The sequence below is a fragment of the Ammodytes marinus genome, assembly GCF_949987685.1.
Source record: "Ammodytes marinus genome assembly, chromosome: 7".
NCBI classification, from domain to species: Eukaryota; Metazoa; Chordata; class Actinopteri; order Uranoscopiformes; family Ammodytidae; genus Ammodytes; species Ammodytes marinus.
This window is the reverse complement of record NC_137211.1, coordinates 25340195-25355628: the sequence shown is the minus strand read 5'-3', so window position 1 is coordinate 25355628 and position 15434 is coordinate 25340195. Positions and strand designations below refer to the sequence as shown.

The window sequence follows — 15434 nt, the reverse complement described above, 5'->3', positions numbered from 1 at the left end:
CTTATGTCAAAGCCTTTAGAAGTTATTGTCCCCAAAGGGAAATCATTTTTCACAAAAAAGTACGTTATTGGGAGAGAGAATTTAAACCTGTTTGTAGAATCAGGAAAATTACAGAGTAACTATGGAATGTAGAAGAACTACAAAAGGTACCCAAACTGTTTTTTCATGGGGTCCAAATACTTTTCACAACCTACATGTGTTTTCCGTGAGCAGGAACGACTCAGGAAATATAATCCAGACAAAACTGTTTAATATCAAAACCCAATCTTGTCACCATTTGGCACATAAAGGGTTTATAGGATGGATTATATTTTAAACAGTTACACTCCGCTGTGCTCAATCTGAAACATTTTGAACATTTCTGCTTTTCTACTGCTTTTTAAATGGCCGTAAGCGGAGCCGCGGCTCTGTGTAAACACCCAACTTTGAATAGATATTGACATAAATATCTAAATATCTAAAAATAAAGTTTAGCTTAGTTAGGTTCTTGGCTTCCAAAGACCATGGGCCCCCCAAGTGGCTGGGCCCTAGAAAGCCTTCCCGCTTTCTACCCCTTATGGGCGGCCCTGGTGTGACCCACTTTCACCACCACCACACAGCAACAGGAAGGGTGGGGAGGGGTGCAACCTCAAGTGTTTATTCATAAGCAAGACAGGCAGCGCCACATGGGCGTGGATTAATATTCAACATTACATCTGGGTGGAAACTCAAACACTTCATTTCCTGCATTCTGATTTGTATGCACCACTTGGTGCAACATTCAGGTTCCCGGTGACAAAAATATAGCTTAGTAAAATATATTGCAGTAAGGCTCTCGGGTATTGCTTTCATAAACAGTATGTATTCTCCTACATTGTTCAAAAACCTTCTGCACATTCAAAACATTACATATCACACATGTTTTAGGATTCATGTGCATCCATAATTGCCTCACTGCTCATGACTGAGCACCAATTTTTGCAGCGTTTTGTCATGTTTATATCTTTATGACACACCTGTTGTTTTTGTCATACAGTGTATGAGTGTCATATGAGTAACATAGCACACCGACTGTAAATCTTTTTTCAGATATGACTAATAGTCTTTATTTACATTTTCTTAAATTATATATAACAAAAACATATATGCTTTTTCTATTCGTGGTAACAAAAGCTATCCTGCATACATTATTAAAAAAAAAAATTAAATTAAGTATATATATAAACAAAAAAAAGAGGTGGGGGCGGGTCCGCCGGACGTGACGTCAAAGTGGGAAACGCTCACGCTGTCGGACTCGGACGGGGGAAAAAGCACGTGTCGAGGGGAACCGTAGGGAGAATATGAGCGCTGAGCCCCAGCAGACGGAGAGGCCTGTCAGTGTCCATACCACCGACATTTTGAGTTGTGTTTCCAGCCGGTGACTCACAGCCAGGACAGCAGGACCTCCAGGCGGCTCGAGCAGGACGACGGTCGGACAGTGAAGTGAGCCGAGAGGGAGAGCAGCAAACCGGGCAGAGGGACAAAGTTCATCTCGGTGTTTATTCCCGGGGCCTGCGCGCCTTTTACCCATTCACTCGTTGCGTTAGCAGCTTGGTGAAGTCGATTTCTCTTCTTGAAAGACTGAACTGAAGAGTGGCGAGGGTTATTTTACTGTCATGGCGGACTACCTGATCAGCGGGCAGACCGGTTACGTCCCCGACGACGGTCTGTCGGCAACACAGCTGCTCAACGGAGGAGACGGGCTCACATACAAGTAAGGAAGATGACACCGTGTCAGTGTTGTGCTACTTGGCCCCAGGGGGAGACCAGGCCGAGCACGGCTACACACTTTCACCCCCGAGTGTACACACAGTAGTAGCACGCTGTGTTCACTACAGAAGTCAGACTGAGCTGTTATGAGATCTGAGGGAGTGTAAATAACAAAAGAGGATACTAGATGAATGCATGACAGTAAGCCTATATACTTAACATAATTCAATAGCTAGCTGGCCCTCAGTCCAGGGTCTACCTTTTGGGACAGGCAGTAATAGTTTAATTACTGATTAATTGCTCCATTACTTGTTTAAAAGGATGTGTTTAGCTAATGTAGGCTACTACTCAGTATAGTCCACATAATGAGTCAAGCAGCTCCAAAACTACTGCGACCTACGTGTCCCATAATGCAACTGATAGGATTTTACGTTTAAAACCAGAACTGAAGCTCAACATGTTTACAATCTCTTTATATCTATAGTAAACTGTAACGCACATCAGAAGTGACCAGAGCCCAAAGTGTCTTAATGGATATGAAATATGCAATGTGTAACACGAAACTCTGTAGGGGAAATAAGCTCTCATTTGGCAGTGATCTAATTATGCAAGTAGAAACAATTGGCGTGGTGATCCACTGTCTTGTTTATAAGGACAAGGTTTCGTACAAATACTACCATTGTGTTTACATTACCTCAGTTGCCAGCCGAACACACAAACACTTTTGTTTTCTGGCCAGTGACCATCAGTGAATGATTTGAACTTTACCCGTCCCACACACACTCACTGTTGATTGTTTTCGACTTGTTACTGACACACTGCCATACAGCCAGAATTGTTGGTTTGCAATATCCCTGGGTAAAACACTCGTGTAGTTTGAATGATAGCTTCTTGGAAATGAGAGGAGGGGGACACAATCCTGCTGTAGCTGTGCACAGAGCTAAATTTAGCTCCTGGGGTATGGTCCTGTGTTGTTATGCTGCACAGTGTGAAACCTAGCTATGTAGAGGTTCTGTTTGCTAGTCATCTATACAAGAACATCATCCATACACAAGTAATAACCAATAGAAAATATCTTTGGTCAGAATATAAGATTAATATATTCCTCCATTGTAAATGTCAGTCATTTAAAGTGAAGGATTGTTGTTTGAACAAAAGAAGTGGCTTGAAGATGACTCTTTGGATTCTGGGAGGTTGTGAATTTTTTTTACATTTTATTGACAAAAGTTTTGTTGTTTTGATCTAGGCAGCCTTAACATGGCAGCTTAATATAACACACATCCAGAACTTGATTACAATGAAATAAAATAAGAGGATAGTAGAATTTCTTTTAATGCAAATATGTTGAGTAAGCAAATCCAGTAGTACCCCAGCTAGTGTGTACTACTGATGACCCAGTGAGCTCATGATTTAACTGATTGTCTTGACCATGTTGACAGTATTAAAGTACAGTAGTGATGGTTAGATGTCTGGCGGTCACTCGCACCATGTGCTGGAACATGCCGTCTCCTCTGTTCTCACTGTCACATGGTCATGCCACTCAAAACTTCACGCCTCGTGTTTAAGAAGTTCTTGCTAAAAGCAATTGACAGACACAGTACAGTCAGTAACATGACACACCTGCTACAGATTCTATAGAGAGAACATTCCTGTCATGTCCGACAGTCCCGGGCAAGAGGCCTTAGTGCCAATAACACACTTTGAGATGTTTGACTTTTTAGTTTCAAAATATGAATGAAAACTTTTGTGTTGTCTTGTTTTTTTTTAACCTTTATTTCTACAGGTAAATCCCATTGAGACCGTAGGCTCTTTTGCAAGGGAGACCTGTTTTCCTTTCCCACGTTACCATTCACACACACATTCATACACCGATAGCAGGCTAACTATCGACATTCACACAAGGCAAGGTGGGTGAAGTGTCTTGCCCAAGGACACAACAACAACCATGACACAGACGGCTGGGTTCAAACCTCCAACCCTTTGATCATCGACCCGCTCTACCAACTGAGCCACAGTCGCCCAGTAGTTGTTTACTACGCTGGGTTAAGTTCAGAGTCGTTAGAATGAAGGGGTGGGAATACATAAGCTCTCACTCCTTTTCGAACAAAGACACACCATTTATTTTATAAATATTGTTTATGACACTTAATAATGATTGTTTTTGCGTTATATGTATTTGTATGATATGTCCTACTTGCTTTGTTGTTGTTTTTTTTGTTTTTTTCGAAATAAAGACGAATTGAATGAATGACCAGGCCCTGTATTGACTCTAGTTCTTGCTGCACTCACCTTGTCTTTATTGTCTCTCCCTCCAGCGACTTCCTGATTCTGCCGGGTTACATCGACTTTTCAGCAGAACAAGTGGTGAGTCGGGATGGAGGACAATTATTTACCATCTCATGCTGTAGTGGTATTAAACTGATCTGGGTATTATTCACTATAGCTTAGTTAAACTATACATGTGTTTTTTTCCAGGACCTGACCTCAGCGCTCACCAAACAAATCACCATGAAAACTCCCCTGGTCTCCTCTCCCATGGACACGGTTACAGAGGCCAACTTGGCCATCGCTATGGCTGTAAGCACAGTGCATGAAAGCACACTTTCCTTGGATCATTACCATTGGACTGTTTGATTTCCTGCTGGCTAGTTGGTTCGATGTAACACTAACACTGATTCGTGTCTCCTCCCAGCTCACGGGTGGCATCGGTTTCATCCACCACAACTGCACTCCAGAGTTCCAGGCCAACGAAGTTCGCAAAGTCAAGGTAGTGATGATGTTCGGTTTGGTTTCATTTTCTCTTTGCAAATTCTCCATCCCTTCTTCCATCTTTTCTAAGTTTCTTTTATCTATTTTTTTCATGTACATTATCTTTGTTCTTTCAGTGTCTTGAGTCGTTCTTGAGTATTCTATTAGTTATTTTTCCCCTGTCACCTCGACTCAACTTCTCTTCGTCTTTCTTTTCCTCTGTTTTTTTATGCAAGCTGTAGAAGTGTGTTTTTTTCCCAGCATCCCTTGCTCCTCTGCTCTACAGTCTAGGCAGTGACACGCTCACACATGTCCAACACTTCCTTTACAAGTCCCTTACACCATTTTTCCTGCCGTTATGCTCCCTTCCTTGTCCCGCTCCCTCCCTTCATTTTTTGTCGTTTTGGTTCTACCCCTCTCCCTCCCTCCCTCGCCCCCTCCCTCCTCCAGCGCTATGAGCAGGGCTTCATCACAGACCCGGTGGTGATGAGCCCAAACGAGTGCGTACGAGACGTGTTCCAGGCCAAGGCTCGCCACGGCTTCTGTGGAATCCCCATCACAGACAACGGCAAGATGGGCGGCAAGCTGGTGGGCATCATCTCCTCCAGAGACATCGACTTCCTGAAGGAGGAGGACCACCTCCTGCCACTCAGCCAGGTGGGCCCAGCTTAGACATGACCAGCAGAAAGAGAGCAAAGTATCCAGAGTTTTAAGGCTCGGGTGAAAAAGATTTGGAAGCGATGAAAGGAGATGTAAAGAAAACCACTTGACACATTGACTAGCGAAGGATTAAAGTCCAAGAAAGATATTTATTTGACTAAACTAACTATTGCAACGTACTCTTACCGTACTTTGTAAATATTACTGTGATGTCACAGTAAAGGACATCACAGTAATATTTACAAAGTAAGTTTTTTTTAACCCTATATTTCTCTTTCTGTGATGTCGCGAGAAAGAGAAATATAGGGTTAAAAAAACACTCTTTCTGCCTTTTCTCAGGCTAGGATGAACCGATTTAATTTTTTTTTGCACATTTATACTACATAGGATCTCAGAATTCAATACACCTTCATATTGAAACCGGTGAAGTAGGCCTTTAACAGTTAATGGTGGAGTCTGCGATTCTGGACAATGCCAAAGTCAGTGAATATGACCTCATGATCCGCTACCTGTCCGTACTGATTGTGCAACGAAGAAAAATCTGGTGATAACAAACAGCAAAGGTTCTGTAAATGTGAGGAGATATTCACTTATTTTAACATGATTATTTTGACAACAAGCGTTCTCCAGAATTGCAGACTTCACCTTTAACCGACAAGATTAAATGTAGCCTATTTATAGTGAAATACGAGGCGCTCTAGTATGGTGCTCCCTTGCCTCAATGAGCCCTAGCATGACATTACAGACCTCCACATGTGGACTAATGCTCTTTCAAATCCCTAATATGTATACAATTTATGAGCCCAATATTTTAGATACTAGTACTTAGCCTGCAGTTTTTATTGATCAGTTTTTCATCAAAATACTAAAACCCTCAGAAATGTGACAGTCTCACCTCTGCACTGAAAGCACAAGCTTCCTTTACTCATGTCCTGTGTGTATGACTGACTGGACAGGTGATGACCAAGCAAGAGGATCTAGTGGTGGCCCCTGCTGGAGTGACTCTGAAAGAAGCCAATGAAATCCTCCAGAGGAGTAAGAAAGGTAAGAACTAGGATGTTGGATTCATTCATCAGAACAATTCATGACTTGCATGTTTTTGAGGAGCACAAAGTAATGTATCATTTCTGATAACAATACGCCATGAAACGGATGAACCGCCACCCAGGTGTGACTGTTTGTGGCCTGTCCCCTCACAGGTAAGCTGCCCATAGTGAATGAAGAGGGCTCCCTGGTGTCCATCATCGCCCGCACAGACCTGAAGAAGAACAGAGACTTCCCTCTGGCCTCTAAAGACTCCCGCAAACAGCTGCTGTGTGGCGCCGCCATCGGCACGCACAACGACGACAAGTACCGGCTGGACCAGCTGGCTCAGAGCGGGGTGGATGTGGTCGTACTGGTAAGGAGTTAAGAGATTCTCATTGACCATAGTGGGCCGAGCTCACACTGGCCTTCACTACTCTACTGAGATCAGTTTCAGACTTAGTCGTGCAGGTTAGAGAGGGCTACTTTGGCTCAAACATTAATCCAAAAGGGTTTGAAGTGGGTTCAGGTTTATAACTGAGGAAATTGTACTAGGATTACTGGCGAAAGAACAGACTGCATTACACAGATTTGTAATAGGGTTACTTGAGTGCAGGACAGACCAAATCAGTTACATTTAAACAATGTTAAATATGCTCCCAATGACTGTGTTAATGAGATGATTTTTTTGATAAAGATCTGTGTGGGATGAATACTTTGATCTCTCAACTGTGGGAGCAAATGTTAATGGTGCACGGACTCCTTTTGATTCGTTGTGGCTTCACAGCGTCTGACTTGGTTTTAGACAGTCTACCAGCTGTGTCGGTACACATTCAAAGTAATAAAGCTCTGTAAATCACAACATGATGTTCTTCTGCACCTCCAGGACTCGTCTCAGGGCAACTCCATCTACCAGATCAACATGATCAAATATATCAAAGAAAAGTATCCAAGCCTACAGGTCATCGGAGGCAACGGTAACTATACTAGTCCTCTTGACACCAACATGTACAAAATAACCAGGGAAGGTATTTCACTTGATCCTGGCTACCCATCCTAAGTAAAGGATGTACAAATCCATATCGTTATTGGAAAGAGTTTGTCGTTGACTTTTGACTGCCAAGAGATCTTGTATCAGGTTTCTCAGCCAAAAGCTAGAGTTGACTGAGCTACCTTGACGCGTCACAGGCGTATGAACACTGATTGGTGTATTTATCATGTTGATTACAGTTACAAATGCACACGTTGAGTGAGCATTGTAATGATCCATCTAACAGCGTCTCTGTCTCCCCCTGTCTGCCTCCAGTGGTGACTGCTGCTCAGGCCAAGAACCTGATCGATGCAGGAGTGGACGCGCTGAGGGTGGGGATGGGCAGCGGCTCCATCTGCATCACACAGGAAGGTGAGTCAACCAACAGTAGCAGCCTGTCTACCTGCTCCCATCCACCATGCAGCCAACAGACAGTCCCTCATACTGACAGTTTGAATGGCGGCAGAGGTCAGGATGCTAAATGTTTCGTTTTGTTTGACTGATTCTAATGCTGGGACCAAACTAGGATAATCAGCCTAATGTGTAAGAAAGATTAGTATTTGCTTCAACAACTTGGTGATTGGTGTAGTTGGTCTCAGTAGAACACAGCTGATAGTGGAGGACAGGAGGTTCAGATGGAAAGACGAGCAGAATTATTTTGCTCTCTCTCGCAGTCTGGCGTCTGTGCTTCTCTTCGGCTGCACTGTATGTTGACATTTTTTAAAGCTGTCTCTGGCACATCCTGCGTCGTTCCACCCCCCCCCCCTTTTTTGCTTTTATTAGACAGTTTGAGAGGCAGAGAGGGGAATGACATGTAGAGAACGACCCCAGCAGACCCGGGTCTGCCACAAAGACGACTGAGCCTCATGGTGGGGGCGCTCTAACCACAACACCTGCTATGATGGGTTGGGATGTGTAGTGTGTAGTCTTCCTATGTGCTAGGCCATGTCGGATACTATGATCGCCTGACCTGACCTTGTGAACAAAGGGACTAAATTGTTGTTGGTTAAATTATGCAGTTAGGTGTGTTGCAAGTTCATCTAAATTAAATATGAAGCTGATTTTAAATTTGAAATGTAAATAGCCATTGGGATACATTTACCTTTTGGTTTGTCTGGTAAAGTAAAGAAGATTATTGTTTTTCTCTGTGCTAAGTGTCTTTGACATGTGTTGCCGCCTCTCTCTTTTAAATCATTAGCAATATATTTTTATTTTGCTAACGGTCTTCTTCATGTTTGTCTGTCGTCATCCTGCTTGCTCTTACCCTTCTTTCTCTTCCTATTCCTTCTGCTTTCTCCCGCATAAATCCCCTCCTCCCTGATGTTGGTATGGTGTGTGTGTGTGATTATGTATTTGCGTATCCAGCTCCCCTAAGTGTACCACCAGCAATAAAGCTCCACAGCCCCAAAACCCCAAGCCTTGTTACGGGATACTCCAGTAAGTGTCCCCGCCACCTTCTGGTATGTGCTGGCTGGCATCCCATTGGCTCAGCAATCACAGTGTGCCCGCCCCCTCCCCTACCACCTCACTGCCTGTTGCATTGATTGGTTAACAGCTTTGCATCGGTAGAAGTAGCCGAGGTAGTGGTAGTAGGTTGTTTGTTTCTTGGGGTTTTGGGGTTTTGCTTGTTCATGAGTCATCACTAATCTGTCAATCATCCTGAGAGAATGTCGCTCGTCCTCCACCCACTTTACTGACCTTCTGTTTGTCAGATTGAGACACTATTGTGTCCTTTTGGTTGCCTATGGATACCTGGCTGGTTTAATAGCAATGTTATGTATGCCTCTGTCCTGCCTACACTATTGTATCAATTGCACACCACACCTTTCATCCATTTTCTAACGACCATTCCCAACACATTGGAGCAAGCAAACATCAGGGAGAGGCACTGTAATGTTGCTGGCAGCCTCTGGGTGTCTCTGTTCAGCTGAGGTGGTGAACGTGGGGAGCTGGTTGGGACCAAGCAGGTATATTTTAGCTGGCGGCTTTGCCTCATGACTAAAATGTTCAGAATGAATCATCATTATCAAGGACAAGGTGGCCATGATAACATTTGTTTTTTGCTCAGTAGTTTTGTACTATACTCACTTATTTAATAGTCAACATCTCCAGTCTGCACAAAGCTGATGTCAGGCCTCCAACCGTGCTTGTTGCACCCAAAGTGACTTTGATTTGTAACATGGACCCATGAGAGGATGGATCACCTCATGTGTGCAGGCTGAGCAGCATCAAGGCTGACCTTCTTTTATTCCTTTGCCGCGGTTTGTCATCTTTATTCTGCTTAAAACACGTATTCCTGTTTTAAGTGGACAGAATAGTTCATACATGATCAATGAACTTTGACTGCACAGTTTATAATATGAAGTCGTAACACATCTCTACAATCCATATAAAAGATGAAACATAAGTGAGTTGAGACAAAAACTACAATTGGCATGATGGCCAAGAAATAAAATTAGTACTTTGGGCAACATCAAAAAAAATGTTGGGATTGAATATGAATTGAAACTGACGTGACAAAGCTATAGTAGTTTTTATGATGTGGGGCGTGTGTATTGGAGAGTGTGTAGGGTAGTGTGTTGTGTTAGTGGAGAAATCCACTGGAGAAAGTCTAAGCACGTTCATGCCTGCCTTCAATGTGAGTTTGCTTGGTTAAGCTGTAAACGGACACACCATTTGCTGTTCCGTTGTATTTCTGTCAAAGAAGCTGCTTGATGATTGTCCACTGCCCCCAGCATTGTGGGACCTGGACGCATTAATCTGCAGATGGGTTTGGAGTCTTGGTGCACTGTGGTGTCTGTCTGCTGATGTGACAAGTTTGACTTCCTCATTCACACTTTTATTTAACATACATAACAGTGAGTCACTTTCCCAGCCTGTCTGCTCATTCACTGACTTTTTTCGTTAACGTGACTTGACTCCAAGGGAGTTTCCACCATGCATGCCTATCAAAACTTGGTTGAATTTTCAGAATGGTCAGTTCTTAAGCTCATCAGTATTTTTGATCGATGTCCTACTTGTACAACAACAGAAGAAAAGAGGAGTGAAAGTATCATGTTCCTCTAACACAATGATATGAAAGAGTAATTGGCTGCTAAAGATGAACACACCGCTTTCCAACTTGAATCTGTAAAGTTCTGAGTGGTGAGCTGTGTCAGCATTCTGTGAACTTCGGTTATGTATTATTCCCTGTTCGGTGAAGGGTTAGTATATAGTATACTGTATATACACACAACTATTTATCCAGCTGTTATGGATGAATAACTTGTACAGCCGACTCATTGAATCCTCCTGTGTCTCTGCAGTACTGGCGTGTGGCAGACCCCAGGCTACAGCTGTCTATAAGGTGTCGGAGTACGCCAGGCGATTCGGTGTGCCGGTCATCGCTGACGGTGGCATCCAGACTGTGGGTCACATAGCCAAAGCCCTGGCCCTGGGAGCATCCACAGGTAAGCATGGATGGCTGTTGGAGTAGGTGTGAATTTGTACATTTATTATTTAAATGATAGATACATAAAACATATCTACTTCAGGGTGTCCGCGGAAGTCTTAAAAGTCTTAAAAAGTCTTAAATTCATTAAAATTTTTATATGCTGGTCTTAAATCCATTACTCAAAGGTCTTACATTTGTCGGGGCAGGACTATTCAATGTTATATATATTTTTTTCTTCCGCGACTTTCCGAGAAGGAGATGTAGAGAGGCTACTTTCTAACTAACTGCTCATATAAAAGTCTGACACTACGCTAGAGGCAGTACGGCCGTGTGTGGCTGTGATCCGCATATAAACGTAGCATAGAAGAAGAATGTGTGTCCCCTGCCTCCGAATTTGAAGTCGGGTCGCGTGAAAGCAAGAAAGGGGAGAACGACCCAGCGAAATACATGCCCTGCTATTATACATTCAGTGAGAGGTGGAGGGTGGACGACAAATATCATGGCTGGCTTTATTCACCCCGCAACCACACACTGCCGCTACTCCGTAGGTGTGCAACCACCATGTAGGTAGGCTACTGACCCAAACGCAAATCACACAGAAACAAACTGATTTATTGTGTTTAGTAAAAAAATTTATTTATCTATATTTATTAATTAATAGCTGCTCATCAGACGGTCATTCGGGTCGCGTTGCAGTGAGCTCACAGAGTGAGACGCGAGTCTCTGCTTCTCTGTCTGTCGCTTTCTTTCTCTCCACTCTGCCCTCGCTCTCTGACGGCTAGTTAAGAACTATTGCCGATCGTCCCGTCAATCGCAGACAGTAGCCTACATTTCCATCACCAATCGGTACAACCCTAATACCCGCAGTTTATTAACCTAGCCGCCTGCAACAATATGAAGAAAATAAAACATTTCGCAAATTACTGCAGGTCCCGTGGGCATCCCCCAGTCATGCAAACCTGTATACAGTATGCTATGCCTACTTTACAGTAACCTATTTCCCGATTTTGAAAGTGCAAAATCATTCACCTGTGGAACCAATTTTTAAATAGTTTCTGCCACAAGTTCTGAAAAATAAAGTTAATGGACTAAGTTTGTTGTTTATTGAATGAGTAGGCTCATTAAAATTCGAAGGACATTCTTCCCCATAAATTACCAGATTTTTGTATTTCATTCTAATACTGCATGCTGCAGCTAACACTTTTTTTATTGATTAAACTGTTCTTGTGACTGGTTTATCAGAAAATGTAAATCAATTGATACAGCTCTATAATAGGTTGAAAAGGTGGTAATGATGGGTTTTCACGTTGCCTTTACAGGGATCTTATATTTATTTGATGGTAAATGCGGGGGACTTTGTCTTCATTCAGACTGCTGAACATTTTTTATTTTCTGTAATTAGACAGCAAACTTGAATGTGTCTCATTGAGTGACACACAAGCTATGCTTGGGTTGTAATACAGCTGGACCCCCCCAAATATCGCCTATATGTATTGTGTTTTAGGTCTTAAATTTCATTCAAGGTGGTATTAAAAAGGTCTTAAAAAGTCTTAAATTTGACATGCTGAAACCTGCAGATACCCTGCTACTTAGATTGTACAGTCAAAACTTAAATAAAAAGGATTTATTCGTCTTCAGTCTTCTCAAATCCATGTAAGACGAATATCATCTGACCAGTACATTTTCACTGCCCTCAATGTTTAAAAAACATCCAAGCTTTTCTCTCACTTTTACACCATTTTAGCCTTTCATTAGTCATTGTTCATTTCCAGTCCGCTACCCTAACTTCCACTCTCTAACTTGTATCTCTCTCCATGTCCAGTGATGATGGGCTCTCTGCTGGCTGCCACCAGTGAAGCGCCAGGTGAATATTTCTTCTCAGACAACATCAGGCTGAAGAAATACAGAGGCATGGGCTCCCTAGACGCCATGGACAAGAACCTGGGCTCACAGACCAGATACTTCAGGTACACAAACACACAAACTGGGCTAATGGGCAGATTGATCCGTTTCTAGTTGGGGTAACAGCACGATGGAAGTTACCACTCTGTGTATCCCTGTGTTATAACAATGAAAGGGTCTCACTCCAACCCCAAGAGAGAAAGGAATGAGAGGGCTGTTCTTTCTACAGAGCCTAGTCTCACCACTATGCCATTACAGTTAATTATTTGCCAGGTTTTCCCAGATGACAACACTTCCTCATTTGATTTCTTGTAGTTTTCAGAACACTACAAATCATGGTCTTGTGGTCGTGAAATGAGCCCTCTAGAAAAGTACAGGGTGGCACATGTTTACCTAATACTTTAAAAAAAAAAAATCATTCACCCTTTGATAATCAAATCTTTAGTACACTTGAACCAGATCATCTGTTTTAAATGTCAGATAAATGAAAGGTCTTATGTATATATATTAAACTATCATGTCCCTTGTTCTCTCCTCTGCCCTCACAGTGAGTGTGATAAGATTAAAGTTGCTCAGGGTGTTTCTGGAGCGGTGCAGGACAAAGGCTCCATCCATAAGTTTGTCCCCTACCTGCTGGCTGGTGTTCAGCACTCCTGTCAGGACATCGGCTCCAAGAGCCTCACACAGCTCAGGTAAAGGGATACATGTGTGAACCTGCCTCTAGGGATTACATGGGTTGAGTAATGCCAATGTTATGCAGCTTCATAAAAGCCCTCAGTGGCCACTTCATTAGGTAGACATGGACAATTCAGCTCTGCCTTTCTTATCTTCAGTTTATCAATATAACACACTGGAAAGGTGACCAAATGAAGTCTACTTAAAACAAGCTGTATGCATACTTACATATGGTTGATTATTTGTAGTGTGCTGTCAATGGATCCATTCTCTCACAATGCAATACACAAAGGAATCACTATTAAGAGACATTTGAAAGGGACCTTCCAAAGTCCCAGTTTGATGGACCGGTTGACTGCAAAGTGGTTAAATGTGTTGAATTGGATACATTCGTATGTGCTATAGACACGGCTCTAGCCTTGGTACTTGCCCTCTATTTGCATAGAGCTGTATTTTTTAGCCCTTGACGTCTGTTGTCTCCTCCTGACAGAGCCATGATGTACTCTGGAGATCTGAAATTTGAAAGACGAACCACATCAGCTCAAGTGGAGGGTGGAGTCCACAGCATGCACAGGTACACTCACTCACTCACTCACTCACTCACTCACTCACTCACTCACTCACTCACTCACTCACTCACTCACTCACTCACTCACTCACTCACTCACTCACTCACTCTCACACACACACACACACACACACACACACACACACACATTTTTCAGTACAGACTATAACTCTTTCTTGTTTCATATTCCATCATCTTTAAAGTTGTTAGTTTCGTGTATATCTTGCCCCCGACCACACAACCCTTCAGTTAAACTTCCTCTTTAGTGCCTCCAGTCTGTGTTAAGAGGAAACCTCAGGGAGCATCATGGATAGTTGCTTTTTCCCCTCACTCACTGACTCTTCTGTCTCCCACAGTTATGAGAAACGTCTGTATTGAGAAGAAGCCAGCCTACGAATGGAGACCCTTCCAACTGATACATTATGCAAACACACCACTCAAGACCCTCTGATATTCATACTCCACACACTACGTCATTAAAAATGAGCTCACACTCAAACTTGACTCTTCCAAGGATCCATCAGTCTTCCTGCCAGCGTCATCTATGCATTGTCTGTGTTTAGTGTAGCTGTTTGTGTGTGACGGAGGGGAACTAAGCATTTATCAATCAGTGCACGTGTGATTGAGTCCTCCAATGCCTTTCATTTGTTGATTAAAAGAAAATGTCTGGTGTCCATTTTAATGCAAAAAAGTTGTCCAATAATAAAGCTTGTTTTTCCACAAGCAGCTGTCTTGAATTGTGTATGACTACTGGTTTTAAACATTTAATAGAGGTACCGTTTTATCTACTGAGAGTGTGTGTGTGTCTGGACTGTCCTGTTGCCTGCAGAGAATACGTACTGCAGCTTAGGTAGTTGCACACCGGGCGAGACGCAAATAAACGGCACGAAAAAGCGAATATTTTGGAAGGTGAATTTTGTCGCGTCTAACTTTAGGAAGCGACGTCCTAGAAAAATCGTCACCTCAACAACCAAAGGTCTACTGTTCATCTGTTACAGGAGGGAATAGTCCTTATATTTGCAGTTGGAAACCTAGACATACTATCGGGACACGCTTTCTTTTAGGGATCATAATATCCTAGCTTCATGTGAGGAAAAAAATATACTTTGGTACTTATTTTAGGGAAACAATTTTTAGACCATTGTTAAGTTGATTATACTCTATACTTTCTCATTTGAATTCAGATGCAAATATTGTACGTTTAACTTAAAGCGAAAGTGTGTTAAAGAAGTGTAAACAAAGCTGGCCCACTTTAACATTGCCTTTGTTTACATACCAGTTTACAGAGCCTAGGCTGTGTATTAACACCAGATTTTCAGCACGCACACAATACGGACGGGTCGCAGATTGTGATGAGATATTCACTGATTTTGACAATGTGATTTGTCAACAAACATTCTCCAGAAATACCTAGTATACTTGCAACAGTATTTTACTGTGTAGTATTGCTACTTTTGAACTGTGTGTCTGAATTGTGCTATATAAATAAACTTGCCTTGCCTTGCCTTGCCTTACTTTTACTTTAAGGATCTGAAATATGTATTCTATTAGTTATAAATACTACTGTATAATCCAATTTGTCCTCCAGATTTGTTGGACTGTATGCTCGGCTGGAGACAAAATATATATTCAGCTGACCTGCTGCACTGTGAAAAAAGGATTCCTCC

The 15434-nt window shown here is 42.5% G+C and overlaps 1 protein-coding gene across 1 annotated transcript; it reads left to right on the top strand.

Annotated features, from left to right (window-relative positions):
• The first annotated feature begins 1262 nt into the window (after positions 1-1262).
• impdh2 (IMP (inosine 5'-monophosphate) dehydrogenase 2) lies at positions 1263-14490 on the top strand. The gene is made up of 14 exons (XM_080030912.1): positions 1263-1732; positions 4044-4092; positions 4204-4305; positions 4421-4495; positions 4927-5133; positions 6093-6180; positions 6336-6535; positions 7046-7136; positions 7466-7561; positions 10495-10638; positions 12445-12589; positions 13073-13216; positions 13690-13773; positions 14124-14490. The coding sequence occupies exons 1-14, from the start codon at positions 1635-1637 to the stop codon at positions 14143-14145; spliced, it is 1545 nt and encodes a 514-aa protein (XP_079887038.1). The 5' UTR covers positions 1263-1634; the 3' UTR covers positions 14146-14490.
• Positions 14491-15434: the final 944 nt, after the last annotated feature.